This window comes from Gobio gobio (assembly GCF_949357685.1).
Source record: "Gobio gobio genome assembly, chromosome: 19".
Classification (NCBI taxonomy): domain Eukaryota; kingdom Metazoa; phylum Chordata; class Actinopteri; order Cypriniformes; family Gobionidae; genus Gobio; species Gobio gobio.
Genome location: NC_137112.1, coordinates 24,193,764 through 24,213,085, shown reverse-complemented (window position 1 = coordinate 24,213,085; position 19,322 = coordinate 24,193,764). Strand labels below are relative to the sequence as shown.

General features: G+C 44.6%; 1 protein-coding gene across 1 annotated transcript; it reads right to left on the bottom strand.

Moving 5' to 3' along the window:
* Window positions 1-7,027: 7,027 nt before the first annotated feature.
* On the bottom strand, window positions 7,028-14,002 carry chrna4b (cholinergic receptor, nicotinic, alpha 4b). Its single transcript, XM_079845100.1, has 7 exons — window positions 13,908-14,002; window positions 13,666-13,771; window positions 12,840-12,991; window positions 12,605-12,649; window positions 12,347-12,456; window positions 9,308-10,694; window positions 7,028-8,432 (listed from the first exon to the last, which is right to left on the bottom strand). The coding sequence occupies exons 2-7, from the start codon at window positions 13,721-13,723 to the stop codon at window positions 8,307-8,309; spliced, it is 1,878 nt and encodes a 625-aa protein (XP_079701226.1). The 5' UTR covers window positions 13,724-13,771; window positions 13,908-14,002; the 3' UTR covers window positions 7,028-8,306.
* Window positions 14,003-19,322: the final 5,320 nt, after the last annotated feature.

Sequence of the window (19,322 nt, the reverse complement as noted above, 5' to 3'; positions counted from 1 at the left end):
AAACCTCACATCCATCCTGTCCCATGTACGGGGAGCTGGTGGAGGTCATGGAGCGCGCTGCAGGTAGACTGCACCTGCCGTGGCAGCGCGCGAGGAGAGAGGTTGTGCATCCACATCGTTTGGATGACCGGTTTCTCTCCGCTCATGACCGCCCAGCTCCCGGGAGTCTTCCATTTCTTCCAGATCTCCATCAGCAGATCTCGAAGGGATGGAAGAAGCCTTTATTCAGCCCGCATCCATCGGCATCAGCGAGCTAACTTTGCTGATGTCGAGGGACTGGCTGAGGCTGGATATGTGTCGTTGCCGCCCGTGGACGAGATGTTTGCGAACCATCTCGCCTCTGGGCGGCCATCGACACTGAGGGCTCCCACCCTGCCGACCAAGCCTCTTAGGACAACATCACGTTTGAACGGCAGGGTGTACATGTCAGCGGGTCACGCTGGGGCGGCTTTTACACACCATGGCGGTGTTACAAGCCTACCAGGCGGACCTGCTGAGGGACCTCGATCAGGGGGAGGGACTAACCCCTGATGCGGTGACCGAGTTGCGCCGGACCACGGATCTCGCTCTCCGGGCTGCCAAAACAAACCGTGTTTGCCATCGGTCGTTCGATGGCGGCGATGGTAGCCACGGAGAGACATCTGTGGTTGAACCTGGCGGACATCGGGGAGAAAGAGAAGTCCTTTCTCCTGGATGCCCCGGTTTCGCCCTCTGAACTTTTCGGCACCTCCGTGGAGGCGGTGGTCGGAAAGTTCAGGGAGGCGAAGGCGCGCTCGGCGGCATTTAGAACATGCATCCCGCTGAGGTCCGGGACTGCGCCCAGGCAGCCGGGTGTCCCTGGCCCGTCACGATCGGAGGACTGGAGACGGGACCAGCGAACCAGCATCGCCTCTCGAGCGCCCCCTCCGTGGAGGACTGGTGCGCAGAGTAGGCGGGACACCCGCAACAGGAAGAGGAAGGAAGCCGGTGCTGGTAACCGGAACCAGCGTAGGCAGCGGACTCCGCCTCCCAGGGCGCGCAGATGAGCACTGCCTTTTTCCCTTCCTCCTATGCTTTCCCCTGGGCGCTTTACATCAGGCCGGTAGGCCAATGACGAGCAGAAAATTTAAGATTCTGACGGCCCGCCTGGTTTGTTTGGTGAAAGCGCCCCCCTCAGGATGGTGGTCGTATACTAGCTTGATGGCTGGTTTGAAGCGCCGAGAAGAGCGAGTGGTGAGTCCCCCTCGAGAAGGGTGAAACATTTTCTACTAATGTTTTCAGGACTCCGTTTTTCGCTCTCCTGAGAGGGCTCTGGGGATTATGGAACATCGCTGGACATCGCAGGGCCTGCAGCTCCCCGTGAGTAAGCTAAGAACGATCTTCTTTGCAACATTATATGTTTGTGCATAATGCTATACTTTAGCTAGTAGAGATCTACCGCCTCTCCGTGTTATCTCTCTCACTTATGTGAGTGTTTGTATTTGCCGCTCTTGCTCGCGGGCTTGTGGCGCGCGGGGGCGAGTTGTTTGTTTTCCTAGCTTTAAGTATAAAGTAGCATTACGACCGGGTTAAGCACTAATGCGTGAGCTGTAGTGAGATCTGCGCCCAGCCCTGTTGGGCTTTTAAATGGGTTTCGGGGCCCCGTTGTTTATGTAAGGGGTGATAATATTTCTTTCCCGAGCCCTGGGTAGATCTAGTGCAGGTTTAGCACCTCACCACTTGGCCTAGGCTTTGCTAAGGATGGGGGGCGCTTCCTTTAAAAGCAGGTATGTCGCCCTAGGCCTGTCTTTAAGTATAAGAACAGTGCATGTTTTTCTGCATCCTTGATTCAGCCTCCTCTTATTACAGAGTAGTCCGGCCAAGGCCCGCCCCCTTCTCTGCGTTCTGGGGTTATTTAGTAATGCAGTGTAGGTGTTGCAGCAGGGATAGAGACCTTGCCAGTGGTCGTGGGGCCAGGCTGAGCATCTTTCGCTGTGTGCGTCTAAGACTTTAGTTTTGCTGTGCCCAGCCTTTCAGAGCTGGTGTGGCCACCACCTTCATCCTGGAGGATGGTACGGCCGGTGGGTTACATTTTTGTATGATGTGTTTTACCCTCTGCTCTATGTCCTCTGCTCCACCTTCTTTACCTTCTTCTCCACCTTCACCTTCTTTCTTTTATGGCTGACGTCCTTGCACGAACGGCAGACCGCTGTATGAGAAAGTAAGGCGGCTGCCCTGAAGCAGGTGACGTAAGTTGTACTCCCCTTGCTTTAGAGGGTTCCTAAGCATTTGTTTGCTGAGTGCACTGCTGTTGGCAATGTGATTAGGTTCATGTCTGTAGGCACTGCCCTGTGAGACTGCGCTATCGCGGAGGCCCTTTAGCCTCTGGGATGGAGCCAGCCCCAGGTGCGGGCATATGAAGGCCAGCTGGTTGTGAGTAGCCAGCTTGGGCAGTCTGGGCAGCGGACTCTAGGACAAGAGAGTCTCGACGTCGTGGCCCATAGGTGGGCCCCGGAGGATTTTTTCCGTCGACGTCAACTTCAGCAGAAACCTCGTCAACTAGTAGGCCCTCTTTGGCCTCCTTGGGGATGAGTCCCCAGGTGATAACTGGATGTCCAGTTCTTCGTCAGCAGCAGACAGCTCCTGTCAGCCCGGGTGCAACAGCCAGCCTTCTTCTATCCGCGGCAGGGTTCATAGAACCTGCAGACCTCCTATTTGGAGGTAGGCCCTGCCAGGCCTCCCTGAGGGGTAGGCTCCTGTTTTTGGGTTACCCTGGCTCAGATGGTAGGCCCCATCAGGCCTCCCTGAGAGCCTGCTGTGAGTAGCAGGCCTTGCCCGGTCTCCCCCGAGGGGGTATTCCTGGGCATTAGTCCCTCGACGGCTGGCACGAGCTGCTAGTAGGTGGTAGGCGCTACCAAGCCTCCCTAAGGGCCTGCTGTGGGGTAAGCAGGCTCACTGGACCTCCTCTGAGGGGTTGGTCCCGGGCCCCAGTCACTGGATGGCTAGCACGAGCTGCTAGTAGGTAGTAGGCCTCACCCGGCCTCCCTAAGGGCGAGTTCCCGGTTGCCAGTCTCTGTGGCGGTGAGCACGGAGTGCTAGCAGGTAGTAGGCCTCACTAGGCCTCCCTGGAGGACTAGCACGTTCTGCTATCAGGTGGTAGGCGGCGAGCCTCCCTGAGATCGTTCCCCGGTCCCCAGTTCCGGTACCACATGGTAGCATGGGTTTGCTAACAGGTAGCAAGCGGCACGGGCTTCCCTGGGGGATTCGCTATTGGATTGTAGGCCTCCTCTAAGGGCATGTTCCGGTTTCGCAGTCACTAGATGAGTCTAGTCACTGTGAAAAAGCTATCTCTAGCGCACCTATTGTCAGGTGGCAGGCCTAACTAAGCCTCCCTGAAGGAACGCCCAACGACTAAACAGGTGGTAGGCCTCACTAGGCCTCCCTGACGGAGCGAGTCCCTGTTCTCCCAGCTACTTCGAGGGCTAGCTCGACTGCGGTCAGGTGGTAGGCCTGCTAGGCCTCCCTGAGGGCGAGCTCCGTGGTTTGGACACGCGAGCAGTTGGAACAGGTTACCAGGTGGAGGCCCCTTCTGGCCTCCCTGGGGGACGAGTTCCCCAGGTGGGAACACATAACTGGCTTTACGCTGACAGCTGGTGGTCACCTGCTATCAGGCGCCGGGTTCTAGCCGGTAGCACCTGAAGGCGGTGTTCATACCCTAGCATGACGAGACGACGCTGCTACTATGCGGTCCCTACAGGAAGGGACTCTCATAGATCGCCTACAGCATGGTTACCTACCAGGCAGGCTTGGGAGCTCCTATCAATTGAGAGTCTTCTGTGAGCTGATAGCCGCTTGGCACTGATCCGTCGGTTGTAGGCCCCTCGAGGCCTCCCAGCAAGGATCAGCCTGTAGGCCTGTTCGGCCTCCTGAGCACGTTTTAAAATAAGTGCTTGGTAGATCCTAGGATCGAGCGGCTAAACTCCCCTCGCTAGCAAGGGTTAGAAAGCACTTCGCTGAGCGCTGCTCTCCAGGATAACCCGTCTCTGAGGTCCGGCTGGTGGAGGACACTGCCTTTTTGCAGTACCCTAGCAGGATGTCTCTCCGGAGGCAAGTACCAGAGGCTCTGTACTTAAGCAGACAGGGGTTGGCCGAACTGACGTGTCCTACATAGAGGTCGCTAGGTCAGGCCTCCCTGGTGGCATTCGGTGAATTCTTCCCAAATAGTGACTGGCACGGGTTCCCTCGGGTCCCCCTGCCACGTTCCCTTAAAGGAACCCCTTCTGTTGAACGGGCTGGTTCCAGGCCTTCGAGCGGCCAGGGTAGGACTTCATGTAGTATGCGAAGTTTCCTTCTCAGGTTTATAGCTTGGGCTTTGACCGTAGGGAGTGCTGTCACTGACAGCCTAATGTGACCAGAAGGGGAGTGGTTCAGGCTTTTCAGTTGAATTTGCTTGTCCTGACAGTTGTCACTGCCAGTGGGCATGCACTCCTTTCGGCATGGCGGCGTTGGTATATCGTTCCCCGTAGCGTCAGCTGACGCAGCGCGAGTTCCCTTTCGAAAGGGAACGTCTCTGGTTACGTATGTAACCTATGTTCCCTGAGAACAGGGAACGAGACGCTGCGTCGCTTTGCCATGCCGCAAGGCTTGCCTGCCAAACAGCCCCTTCAGACGTTTAGATACTGTCATGTTGGCAAGGCGCCCTTTTATACTTCCTGGTTGCACCTTGATGACGTCATAGGCTGTCGCCGGTCAATAGGATTGACGTTTTGTAATTGTGATTTCAGGCACCTGTCACGCTGGAGGCGTTCCCCGTAGCGTCAGCTGACGCAGCGTCTTGTTCCCTGTTCTCAGGGAACATAGGTTACATACGTAACCAGAGACGTATTCCAAAGATACCCAATCTACTTCTTCTGATCAAAATTCGAAGTGCAGATCTGTGCACACCAATATTGCCCACAATCCATTGCACGATTCGATTACACCTACAAACACAAATAAAAAGTTTTAAAAAACTACAAACATGGCGGATGTGCAAGTCGACAGAAAAGTAGAAAGGTTTAGATAAAGGGGTTTGAGTGATTAATAATCAGTAGCCTATCTAAAAAATATATTTATTCAATGTTATCCACATTAGATTTCATCTGCAACAGCACTGTGAACTTTTGTAATGATACTTTTGGGCATTAACTTTTAAATGCATCATTATGCAAACTGCAAACACGAGGAGAGTTCTTCACATGAAAGACCCACGACTGGCAGATCAACGTGAAGCTACATTTCTCTCCGAAACGGTAGGAAATTAAATTGTGTAATCGAATGTGGAGGATTTAAACTATGACGAGATTGACAGGGCAGTTTAAATGGTGACAGTGACAGAGCTGTCCGTTAAAGATGCCAAAGTAGTAGATGACAAAGTAGTACGACACAAAGCTTGTCTACTCTTCTGCTACACACTCAAATCTTCACAAAAACATGCTTTTAGGAGTAGAATATAGTATAAGTAGGCGAATTGGGACGCAGCATACATGGCTTATTTGGAGACGCACTGACGAAGGCACGTCCAAATACAATGTTAGCTCCACTTCGTCTCTGGAGATCCTTCATCTGATCAGTTTTTGAAGGCAGCATAGATGTATGTGCGTTCCATTCTGTGCACAATTAAACAAAAAAAATAAATACGCCGTCTGAATGTTGCGGTTGGTGGGCAGTTTGTGTGTGTAAATGTACATATTTTGGTTTGTTTTTTGTATCTTCTAAATATGGTTCCTTATTTGTAAATTATTCTACTTCATCCTGATACTTATATCCACCGTGTGGACCAGTACTGCCATTCTTTTAACTAGCAAAAGCTACAATAACTGGTGAAACTGGTTGACCAAGCTGAAGGTCAGACACCAGCACACCCTCATCCAAAACATGAAATAGAGCAGACTGGTCTTTTCAGCAGGGTAAAGGGGATTTCCCTCTTGAAATTGAGGATTATCCAGTCCAGTCCTGGTAACAGTGATCTCCTAGAATCAGATCTGAGAGGTTATTTCGAAAATGCATCAATGTATTTATAAGTAACAACATTCAGAGCATCTTTTGTCCACATACTTCCAATTGTTTCATGAAATGAAAATGTAATCATTAAATTTAACTTAACACCAAATATATACAATGGGGCTTTTATTTAAAATACTCTTGAGAATTTGGCAAATGGATATTTGTTTAAATATATGCCTTAGTCGGACATGCTGAGAAGCTACTTGTTCCTTGCAAGGTTTTGGTTTCATTCAACTTTTCTTTGGAACAGTATGTATTGTGAAAAGCTATATATATATAAGATGATATGTATGCTGAATTAAATTTAATCTCTATAACTGGCATGTTATATTTAAAAATGTATGGGTATAGCATATTTGAAAGGGAACTGATGATGAATATGTTATTGAAACAATCAAATATTTATTTACAAAGACAAATAGTGCATGTTTCAAAGTGGTAACCAAACTTTTTGACAGGTTTCATTATGGTGTGGATGCTGAAATCCAATATCAGTGCTTTAGGTACGTGATTGGTGAGGTGATGCTCTTGAAGTGGACGACAGCATTGGTTTATTCTGACAGCCTGAGCTTTCCATCTGCCTTGAACCACTGATTTAAATCCCAACCTGTGACCTCTTCTCTTGTAGGTCAACTCATCCACCAGGGGAGTGGGGGGTATTATAGCAGATTTTTCCTGACAGGTATTTCGGTATTGCTCAGGAAGGTCTTACTAAACCTTTTGTTGAAGGTTTCTTCAATTGGTTTTCATTTGCAATAACTGGACTTATTTCTTTTCATTTTAAGATGTTTCATCACTCGTCCATATGGCTTTTCAATTGACATCTTAACATTCAGTTAGTTTAGTAATGATCATTTTTAAATATTTTAAAAACTGTCATTTTTCCTGCTATAAATATCCCCTGCAAACATTTTTATTTATTGAAAATAAATAATCTTGCAACATTATTTATGGACATACTTTTTAAGTATTTGTAACAAATGTCGGTACAATTTCAGAAATATAAGATAGACCTGATTCTTTTGGCATCTTTATTTTGATATTGATTTCATTGTTTGTAAAGGTGAATAACTGAAATGCAAGCAGACCTTGAGAAATTATCATTATGAATTCATATCACATTCAGGACAGACTTGCACACACCATTTCAGAATTTCATCTGTTGTCACCTTTGTTACCTTTCACAGCTGAAATCTCCTGTAAGTCATTCTCACATTTAGGGAAATTATTCATGTAAATAATTTTCTGTTCCAGTATAAACAGTTCAGTTTATTCTTAATGCTGTCTGATGTCTGTTTTTATATCAGTGGGATTTGTATTCATTAAATTTGCACTTGCCACTTAAGACGACACACTGAATCAACTCACCCAGCTTTCTTTAAAGGAATGTTCCAAGTTACTGCACACAGACTCAGAAGACTTGAACTATAGCACACCAGTCATACGTACTAGGGCTGGGTATTGACACAAATTTCACAATTCAATTCGATTTCTATTCACAAGCTTGCAATTCGATTTAGATTTGATTCTCAATATCGATTATTTTGGATATATCAGGTACAATACATGGTACAAAACAAATCTCTGAACTAATGTTGTAAACTATGGGAGTCAGTTGGTACTACATTAGCCTACTAATATTGAGGGTAAAATCGCGGAGCGATCTCGCACCAAAGCGCCAAAACAGTAGGCTATTTATGTTTTAGAATTTCTGAAATCTGAGACTTTGTTTCATATAAAAAGTAACAAAGTACAAAAATTTTGATTTATTGGATGGGAGGCGTGCTACAATTCTCCATTCATTCATCAACTGAAAACAGGTTGAATATTTGATTCTTGGGATTTCGTAAAAATGAGAATCGATTAAAATCGAGATATCTATATTTTTTTACCCAGCCCTAGTAGGGCCTATACGTACCACTTTTAGGACACTTTTATGTCCTTTTTTAAAGTTTGAAAGCCTATATTTGAATGGAAAAGAGCGACCAGTATCGTCATCAAACTTCTTCCTTATTCCACAGATGAAAGAAAACTATAGATTTAACAAGAAATGAGGGTGAGTAAACGATCACAGTAGATTCGTTTTTTGAATTTAATTTTTCATGAACTTCTATTTAACCCAAAACAGTCTTTTAAATGCACAGAATCTAACTAATAACTTCCTGTTGCACAGAGAAGCACTGACATTAAACATCACTTAATTTCCATGACAGCAGATGTTTAATGAGGTCACTGAAGTCAAGTGTGATCGACAAGGCCATTCCCCACCCACTCAGAGCCAATCAAAGAGTCCGCACAACGTTCTAGATCATTCCAGCCAGCCACGGTGGGAGGAACAGTCCGACGGTCCCCAGAATGCACACCAGCACGAACATCCAGAGGAATATTCTATCAATCACCATGGCAACATATTTCCAGTCTTCCCTCACCTGGTGGGGGAAAAAAAGAGATTCATTCGTTTCAGATATCATGATATATTTTCCACTCATGTCTTTACCTCTCAGAATTGATTTTTTGGATGACTACTTTCCTGTGAGACCCACAGTGTTTTCTGTTTTTTATAGTATAGCAAGAATGGTGATAAAAAAAATAATGCCGGTATCAAAGGCCAGTTCAAAGTGCCTCAGAAGAACCTGAGAATCTCTTGCTAAAGAGGAATCTAAAGTTCTTATTGCAAGTAAACATGTTTCTTTTTACAGTCTGTTTACCTTTAGTTACCGTTATTTTTGCCGGAATAGGCTACTTAATCCAAAAACAAAATGTAACCTACTTAACCTCATTTCATTCCAAACTCATTACTTTCAAGAAACACAAGAATTCAAAATAATGTTTACCAATCTTCAGCGCAACGACTAAAGAAGTTGTGAATGTGGTTGTTGAATAGACTACCGCAAAATAATAAAGTGTTTCTATTGAGTTGTGCTCGAGGCTTGTGCACAAGCAAAGATACGAATCGATCAATTCAAGAACAAATTCTTATGAGCTGGTTATAATTATAAATGTACCGCGGAAATTAATGAACCATGAGTAGTTAAGACGAGTTACCGGTTTAAATGGACGAATCCTTCCCTCAATTGAATCAATCGGCTACTGAATCCAAATCTGACTGACTTAGTAACTACTTATGAAAAAAGTATGAACTACTTTTATGATGTAATGTTTGTGCCTTTACAGCCTCTGGTCACTGCTTTTATTGTATTAAAAAGAGCAGTGTGTTCCACCAATGAAAAAAAAATCGGATTTGGGTTTGGAATGACATGAGAGTGAGTAAATGATTTTCACTCCTTTAAATTGTAAAACTTACTGAAAAGTCTTTATCTTCTGCTCTGAGATGGTCAGCAATATACTGAACTCCTTCTAAGGCTTTGAGAAGGGACTGCGACAGATTGCTCATCGGATCCACTGCATTCAGATCAGTAGGGCCGTCACTGTTAGAGCTGAAGATCTGAACGCTGGGCATGTTATTGTTATGTCTGGTACACTTGCTTATTTCATCGTGATCGAGCTTCTGCAGACCCGTCCTCTCAGATGTAGTACAGTGTTGACAACTCCCAGCTCCCAGAACACTCTCCTTGGCTTCCATGAAGACACTCTCAGCACTGTGGCCTTGGATTTCACAGTCTGTACACTCGGCTCCATCCTGCGGGATAGTGTGCAGCAGAGTACCAAGGATAGTATCTGGAAATGAAGATGTGCTGGAAGCGAAAATGCTGTTTGTGTATGCACACGTATGACCGATGACCGGCGTTTGAGGTGGTTGTGAAGTTTCTTCTTGCAGGATGGAATACTGGCTGCTGGGAGAACTGCAGAAAAACATGGGTTTGGGGGAAGAGTCCTGCTGAATTTGATCCAACTGGGCAACACCCAAATTGTGGAGTGGACTTTGTGGAGAGATATCCAGAATGCTGTTCCGTAGAAACATGGACTGTGCCTCCATTGGCTTGTGCATCATCTCAATCAGTTTCCCACAGTTCCTCTTACCTGAGGCAGGTGGGCGCTTCATGAACAGGTAACGGGGCACCAGGTGGAGAAAAAGCTGGCGGACCCAGTGTGGCATGTTGTGCGTGCGGGATGAACGGTGGTGTACGTTGAGCACAAACACTGTGATGATGATGGAGAGAGTGACGAAGATCATGGTGAAGAGGAGGTACTCGCCAATAAGCGGGATGACCAGCGAGGTTGAAGGGATAATTTCCGTGATTAGCAGGAGGAAAACGGTAAGAGAAAGCAGGACGGAAATACACAGCGTGATTTTCTCCGCACACTCTGAGGGAAGGTAGAAGACCAGCACCGTCAGGCAGGATATAAGCAGGCAGGGGATGATTAGATTGATGGTGTAGAACAGAGGAAGACGTCTAATGATGAAAGAGTAGGTGATATCTGGGTAGATTTCCGTACAGCACTCGTACTTCTTGATGTTGTAAGTGCCGACGGCATTTATTATGACCCATTCCCCGCTTTCCCAGTAGTCCATCTGGTCTACATCACTAGCCATGCTGACCAGGTCAATCTTGGCCTGATCGTACGTCCAAGAGCCGAATTTCATCCTGCAGTTTTGCTGGTCAAACGGAAAGAAGGTGACATCGATGCTGCAGGAGCTTTTATAAATGGCAGGAGGTTTCCATTTTATCCGGCCGTTGTAAAACACCTGGGCTTTAGTCAAGTGAGTCACCGCAAAGTCTCCGTCCGCACTGCAGATCAAACACAAATCTGTTAGACAGTTCCTGCAATTAAATATCTGTGAAGCAATGTGAAAGACAGATGAAGTGGTTCGGTGTAGCCTACATCACAGTGTGCCAAGCATCATTAACCCGTGACGTCTTTGACACGCTTGTTTTAGAGAACCTCTCAACTCTCATAACCTTCATTCATGAGAGAGCAAATCTCTTGGATCAAGAGAATTGTAGAGAGATTATAATTTGTTTATAAGCTTCAGTATTGAATTGCAAATGTGCAATCCGAGGTCATATATAGGAACAGTTCAAACTAAACTTTTGTCATTGTTTACTTCAAGCTTCAAAAGGACAAAAATATCCTAATGTGAAGAGTTGTTAGTCACTGAAAATGTTTTTATTAAAATATAATTTATTGCAGGAAATTATTCAAATAATTTTTAAATACACACCAACCATTGAGTAATGATAAAGATTTAAGTTTCACAAACCTTAAGTACATTACAGACATTGACTAAAGTGGTAAACATCATTTCACCAAGTATGTTCCTGGATCAACATTCAAATCAACCAATCATATTTGAGGGACAAGTTTACAGTTTATGTCAAGTTTAGGTTTACAACCAGGATTAGGTGTTTCTACATCAGTGTTATTCCCCTATAATTTCCCTCTGATTTTAGGGATAAGTTATGGGGTAGGGTTAGGTTTAGAGGCAGGCATACGGTTAGGGCTATATTTTCAGAAAATATGTTGATCCAGGAACATGTCTTACTTGGCAAAATCACAATGACCAATGAAAGTAAGTCAAATGTTGGTTCAGAAACTGCTCTAACAGATTCAGTGAGTTAATTCATAGAACAATTCACCTGTCTTTTTTTTTTTTGAAAGATTCCTTAAAAGAAATGGCTCATACAGTAGGAGTCATTTGCTTGTGAATTGGACTGCTTCATTATACAGTATATGAGGTACACATTTTTTTTTTATCTCATGTTGATAACATTCAATCCAGACTCCATGGAATCATACGGATATGGAACAACACTGAGGTAAGTAAACAATGACAGAATTTTCATCTTTGTGTGAATAAAAGCCAAACTGGATTAATTAATGTTACATTTGTATATTGACAAAGAAATTTTTAGCGTTAAAAGTACGTATTAGCATTTAAAACCTGGCAACTGATGATATTCAATCTCTGATCAACTTTAATTTGTGAATAAGGTAGACTCTCTTTTAGATCTAATGTTTAATTTACTGCAAACACAATACACAATGCACCCTGAATGGAATGGTCTGTAAGACTTCAACCTGGTCTCTTATGGGACAGCCCAAATAAATACTCATATAAGCCCTCATATTGGAGGACAGCTTAATACATGTCTTCTGTTCATTTAGTAATAACTAGAAGACAAACAGAATAAAAATTAAAATAGGATTAAAGATGACAAGTATCATGAACTAGTTTCCTCTATATAAGAGCCATAACATCACCCTGAGGAAAAGAGCTAACTGAGCCCCATTAACAGTTACCCAAAGTGCAGCTTGCAATCAAACAGAATAGTGCGAATACATTACAATACTGGAACAGTGGGAGGTTAACATTGTTTAAAGATATAGATTTTTAGAAATGGATTTGGCTGAATCCCTGATTTTTAAAAGCCTTACACACTTGTTATAGAGCACAATATCCGGTCTCCAGATGATCTCGGAGGGGATCCTGATGGAGGTGACATTCTCATACTCCTCTGGTTTCCAGCGCAGCTTGTAATCGTTCCACTCCTGCAGAGAAACATGTGTGCTCATCACCGCTCACAACCAGCAGGTATGACAGGGGTGGAGAGTGAAGCAACAAGAGCCCAGTTCCAATTAAAAATCTCATTAATGCCCAATTATGGGCTTTTTTAAAAATATTTTTATGAAAACCTACCTGCTTCACCCAGACATTTGTGGTCATCATCTGATTCTTTTCATCCTGGTTTTTATTATAAAGCAAAGTGGGATTTCCATGTGAAAGAGAGTAATAAGAGAAGGGCAGTGAGCATATATTTGCACATTTTGAAAGAATCTTTCACTGCCTGAAGCATTATAGTTGATTGACAGATGTCCATACATTTTTGCAAAATCAAGATGTTGCTGCACTGCAATTTTAATCTGAGACTCACCACATCAATGAGCTGAGCAATGGACAGGCCAAAGTGGACCAGAACCACATCTGAGATGTTTGCTACAGGACGAGAGAGCTTGTTGTAGTTGGTGAACAAAGATTGGAGAAGTCTTTCTTCCGCATGGGCACGAGCTGGACTGGAGGAAATGACTGCCAAAAGGATAAGAAAAGAAAAGCCAAGCAGTTTTTTTCTGTTTCAACTGTTGAGACAATAGACGAATTATATGCAAATATGGTTTCAAGCCACACTTTATATTAGGCATGTTTAACTACTATGTACTTAGACAATACAATTTTTTTATGTACAATGTGCTCATTGTGTTGATGTTGTATTGCAAAACATTGTGGGATACAGGTAAGGTTAGGACTGGTTTGGTGGTATGGTTAGATTTAAGAGTGGGTTCATGTGTAAGACAAGGGTCAACAGTGTAATTATAGATACGGAATTGCACACATTATTTTAAATATAAGTACAAAGTAAAAACATGTATGTACACAATAATTGCAATGTATCAAATGATTAATTTAAATGTTAGCACAGAAGGTAAAAACATTTAATATAAAGTAGGACCAGCATTCCTTTTAAACTGAGAACCTACAGTTATCTGTTACTATATATATAACTGCTAGTACATTTTACTGCTTTCTTTCTAGCAATGTGTAGTGATTTTGTAGGAGCACCCATTAAACGTTATGTTGGGACAAAACACCCCAAAGCTGCTTACACCCCCTCATTCACACTGCATCAATACATAAACAGGAAATTGGGCATTGCGTAACTACAGCGAGTTACAAATAAAGTTAAACCGAAGGTCAGACTTTACCAAATGCCAGCTGCAAACAGGCAGACAGAAGAAAGAAGACACTCCATGCTGCTTTCATTTTGTCCTCTTGATGTCAGATGATATCCCACTCTGGTGATCACAGAAACTGAAAAGGGAAAACAATTGCCTAATAAAATTACATAAAAATTATATATATTAAAAAAAAAGACTGGTAGATCATCTCTCTGCAAACTGGAAAAAAATACTTGAAAAGTGCATGAAAAGTCTTTCAGTGTCCAAACCTCTTGTAAAAGTGAGGAGTCCCTCAGAATACCTCTCTAGCTGTCATTAGGCTCTTTCCCTCCTACTTTCTCTCCTTCCTTCCCTGTGTGTGTGTGTGTGTGTGTGTGTGTGTTTTGCTGTTTCACTCTCAGTATCTCTCCTCTCCGGCCCCTCCACCTTCCAATCTTTGCCTATTACGCTGAGTAGATGTTATGCGCTGGAGGCTGCGCCTTATACATGAGAATGTCACAGAGAAAGAGAGAGAGAGGACAGAAACATATTGATTGATGACAAAACCCTTAAAATGATGTAGCCAAATGCCTTATTTAAAAGTGCTTGATGTATTTGAGCATGGTTGTTTTTTAATGGCATTTTCTATGCAGTTTTTTTTTTGATGATTAACCTTTGAAGAAGTTTAAGATAGCAAAAATCCAGGATCAAAAGAGCAAGCAGGTGAGGGAGAGAGAGAGAGAGAGAGAGAGAGAGAGAGAGAGGATGGAAAGTCAAAGGCAAGGAGACATAAACAGACTGATATATGTATGAAAGTGATCTAACAGTACAGAAAAGAGCAGTGGCAGCCAAACTCAGGATGCTTTCTGCTTATTAATTACAAGAAGAGATACTCCGTCTCAGCGTTCGTCCCTGGTAGGATGGCATATCTTGATCTTGCTGAATTAGATACATATTTTGCTGATCCTGGAACAACATTCCTGTCTGAAAATGTAACCATATCCCTACCCCTAAACCTAACCCTACCCATACGTTTTCCCTAAACTCAGAGGGAAATGATAGGTGAACAACACTGATGTAGAAACACCCAAGCCTAAACTGTAAACTTCCCTCAAATCTGAATGTTGTTCCAGGACCACAAAGATGTTGCACTTGGTGAAATCATGTTCTGCGATTGGATGAATCTGGGCTGTTAGACTATCTAGGTTAATATTTATTTACCTGTTATATAGACTGAAATGGATATCTCTCTCAAAAATGAAAATGTTTCACTTAGTTGTCACTCATCCAAAATATGTATGACTTTCTTTCTTCTGAAAAAAAGAAGATATTTTGAAAGATATAAGTCAATCAATGGGATCCATGTTTTTGTATTTGAGTAAATGATGATAGTTAAAATTTTTAGATAAACTATCCCTTTGAGAAAAACACAAAGCATGCCAAAGAAATGTCATTAATATTGTACAGAAGGACATGCATGTCTTCAGGCTGCTATCAGGCATAGATTAGCATTTTAAAAGAGAGTAAATCAAATATTTATCCATGCTGTTTCCAATCCAGCACACACCTGCAATCCACCAAGAGCTTATCCAAGAAACTGATTAACCATCTGTCTGGAGAGGCAATAAATCAGCCATGGACGACCCACAATGTCCTTATGAATAATACAGATATGAACTGGACATACATGGAGAGCTTACAATACATTTTTGCCATACATAAAACATCCTGGAGATGTGAAACATGAAATGTTTTTCCCCTCACAGCTTACAGCTGACTTATTGCCTTACCTAGCAAGGCCATGTAACCTATTTGTTTACCTACAAACACTAATTGTTGGACACAAACCAGCTGCAAAGAGCTATTTTCTGGCTGTGAATGTGGCTGCGGTCATCAACATTCATAATTTGTTTCATCAGATGCCATTTGCAAATGCCCACAGAGAACGTTGTCCTCCAAGCGAATGAATTCAACCTTGAATCGCAATATCCAGACTTTCATTAAGGTGCTGAGAGAAAAGACCTGACTGAGATATCCTCCCTCTCTCTCTTTCTCTTGTTCACACAGATACACACACTCATATATACTTAAACTTAGACATCCAGGATCAATATCATCCTATTGAATCTGAAATTTCCACACCCTGAATGCTTATCTAACGTAACCGCATGTAATTTAATGTCAGCTTTGATCAATAGGCGGATATGACTTTAACCAGGATTACATAAGAGATAGCAATTCAATGGTTCTTTAATAGACAGAAATATGAGTTTAATATACTGAATTGCATCACATAAAGCTATTCATGTGATGAATTCATGCCCAAATGTACAGCAACACTCATAAAGCAAGTGGATTCCTGAATGTGATGTTCACATTGAACTTACTGACCTTCAACTAATTGCAAATCAATACTCTTCTGGTGTAGGTGCTATTATCCAGTCATAACACCTGTTCACATATCAGCCCTCCATAATTCATCAAGGTTATTTCTGTTTCATGGAATCAGAATTACATACAAGGAGCACATCTGAGCCCATAAATGACCTCTGACCTCAGCAGCGCTCCATACTGTCTGCCAATGCTTAGATTCATGAACATGTGGGTCAGACATGACACTCAGTTTTTTTGCCCTGTCTTCTAAAGGGATAGTTCAAATTCTATCATTGTTTACTAACCAAGTCATTCTAGACCTGTATGACTTTCTGTCTTCTGCAGAAAATTTAATAAGATAAGAAGAATAAGGTCTCAGTATTTTTTCTTCCATATAATGAAAGTTTTTAGGGGCCAGTTTTGTTTTCAGCCACACTGGCTTTTGGACAGAAACATTCTTCAAACTATCTTCTTTTGTGTTTTTCAGAAGAAAGAAATTCAAACATTTTCATTTTTGTGTGAATTATCCCTCATCATTTATACAAAAATGTAAAGGCTCGTTCACACCAAGGTCAAGGATGATAACTATAAAGATAACGATATAGATTTAGTTCTAAAAATCGTTCTCAATATTAAAGTTCACACAACAGCTATAACGATAACAGCGGAGAGAAACAATATCGTTGGAATCACTTTCAGAACGATTTTATTCAGCTGATGAATGATAAAAACATTGAATCCAGAATCCTTCCTGGTGTAACGAGCTTGCGCATTTAAAGTGACAGAAAAGTATGCGCTTAGAATAGAACAATATTGTCTGTTTGTCATGGATGAGTGTTCAGGAACAGGCAGAACACAAGGAGTTGCAAATACAAACGTGTTTAATAATAACTAAACCACAGGCAAACGCAACACTATTCATAACGGTGACCAGACAAGGAGTGAATGAACAAGAGGAACTTAAATACAAACACAGATGACTGAATAAATGAAGGACAGGTGATACAAGTGATGATTAACGAAATACAGCTGAAAAGAACTAGACTAATGAGGGGTAACCAAGGAAACGTCTCGGTTACGTATGTAACCCTCGTTCCCTGAGGAGGGAACGGAGACGTACGTTAGTGACTAACGAATGGGGGTTTCGCTTAGAAGCCAATCATCTCTGAGAATTCAACAGCGCCCAATGTCAGTGCCAATGCCATGGGCATGCGGAATTTGCATGCGTAACTCCGCCCCACCTCGTGGGTATATAAGGAAGTACGCAGGCAACATCGCATTATGTTACTGCTGCAGGAGCCAAGACTGAACTCCGCGTTCCAGGCAGCACAGCTGACGTGGCAAAGGAAACGTACGTCTCCGTTCCCTCCTCAGGGAACGAGGGTTACATACGTAACCGAGACGTTCCCTTTCGTTCAGTCACTACGACGTACGTTAGTGACTAACGAATGGGGGTTCCAATACAACAACGCCACTCAGCTGTCATCCAGTGCCCTGCGTAAGTGTGAGTACCCTGTCGTAAGACTAGTACGGACGAAGGACTCCCACTTATCAAAGGATTACCAAGGTACACTGGGAAGCATATCCCAGTGAGGGAATGCCAAGATGCCTACCGTAGGGAGGGCTTAAGAACACACATATGACCCGCTAAGGGCTGCATATGGAGGATCTCTAGGGTACCAGCCGAATGTGTTGGGTGTCGCCCAGCCTGCAGCTCTGCAGATGTCTGTTAGCGAGGCGCCATGCGCTAGAGCCCAAGAGGAGGCCACACTCCGAGTGGAGTGTGCCCTCACACCAAGGGGACATGGTCGACCTTGCTGCTGGTAAGCCAAAACAATGGTGTCCACTATCCAGTGAGACAACCTCTGCTTTGAGAGAGCACTTCCCTTCCGCTCTCCACCATAACAGACAAAGAGCTGGTCTGAGGTCCTGAAACACTGCTTCATGTCTACGTAAGCGCGGAGAGCGCGTACTGGACAGAGCAATGCCAAGGCTGGGTCTGCCTCCTCCAAAGGCAGCGCTTGCAGGTTCACCACCTGATCTCGGAACGGAGTGGTGGGAACCTTGGGCACATATCCGGGCCGGGGTCTCAGGATCACGTGAGAGTTAGCCGGCCCGAACTCAAGGCATGCTTCGTCAACCGAAAATGCTTGCAGGTCCCCGACCCTCTTAAGCGAGGCCAATGCGGTCAGCAGAGCCGTCTTCATAGACAAGAACTTAATCTCAGCCGATCGCAAAGGCTCAAAGGGAGGCCTCTGCAGAGCACTTAAGACTACTGAGAGGTCCCAAGAGGGAACGAGAGGAGAGCGAGGAGGATTCAGTCTCCTCGCCCCCCTCAGGAACCTGATGATCAGGTCGTGCTGACTTACCTTTTTGTCTCCCAGGAGATCGTGGTAGGCAGATATTGCGGCCACATACACTTTAAGGGTGGAAGGAGACAGCCTTCGCTCCACCCCCTCCTGGAGAAACGATAGCACGGACCCGATCGGGCATTTCCAGGGGTCTTCTTGGCGGGAAGAACACCATGTGACGAAGAGGTTCCACTTCAACGCATAGAGACGTCGCGTAGACTCAGCTCTAGCGGAAGTGATGGTAGCGACCACCGCAGGTGGAAGACTACTCAAACCTGCCGCGTCCCGTCCAGAAGCCACACGTGGAGCTTCCAGAACGCTGGACGCGGGTGCCAAAAGGTGCCCCGTCTCTGAGTGAGGAGGTCCGGTCTCAGAGGAATAGGCCAGGGAGGGGCTGTCGCAAGGAGTAGAAGTTCTGGGAACCAGGTCTGGCCGTGCCAATACGGGGCGACCAACATGACCTGCTCCTTGTCCTCCCTGATCTTGCACAGTACCCGTGCAAGGAGGCTCAGTGGGGGAAACGCATACTTGCGTAGCCCTGGCGGCCAGCTGTGCGCCAGTGCATCCGTGCCAAGGGTGCCCTTGGTCAGGGAATAATACAGGGAGCAATGGGAAGAGTCCTGGGAGGCAAACAGATCTACCTGTGCGTCGCCGAACCGTTCCCATATCAGCTGGACCGTCTGGGGGTGGAGTCTCCACTCTCCGGGGAGAGGCTGAATCCGTGAGAGCTCGTCGGCTGCACGGTTCAGGTCTCCCGGGATGTGGACAGCACGAAGGGACCTCAGGCGCTTCTGACTCCACAAAACGAGATGGCGGGCGAGTTGAGACATAAGGCGGGAGCGTAGACCGCCCTGGTGGTTGATGTACGCTACTACGGCCGTGTTGTCTGTCCTGACTAGTACATGTTGACCCCTCAGCAACGCTCGGAAGCGGTGCAGGGCGAACCGTACTGCCAGTAACTCGAGGCAATTGACATGCAGA

Bases quoted from the DNA above. Each gene is read 5' to 3' on its own strand.
- chrna4b (XM_079845100.1), bottom strand. From the start codon at position 13,723: ATGAAAGCAGCATGGAGTGTCTTCTTTCTTCTGTCTGCCTGTTTGCAG. The intron at 12,992-13,665 runs GTAAAGTCTGAC...TCCTTTTGGCAG, and splicing joins CTGTTTGCAGCTGGCATTTG to TCATTTCCTCCAGTCCAGCT. The intron at 12,457-12,604 runs GTAGGTTTTCAT...GTTTCTCTGCAG, and splicing joins CAAATGTCTGGGTGAAGCAG to GAGTGGAACGATTACAAGCT.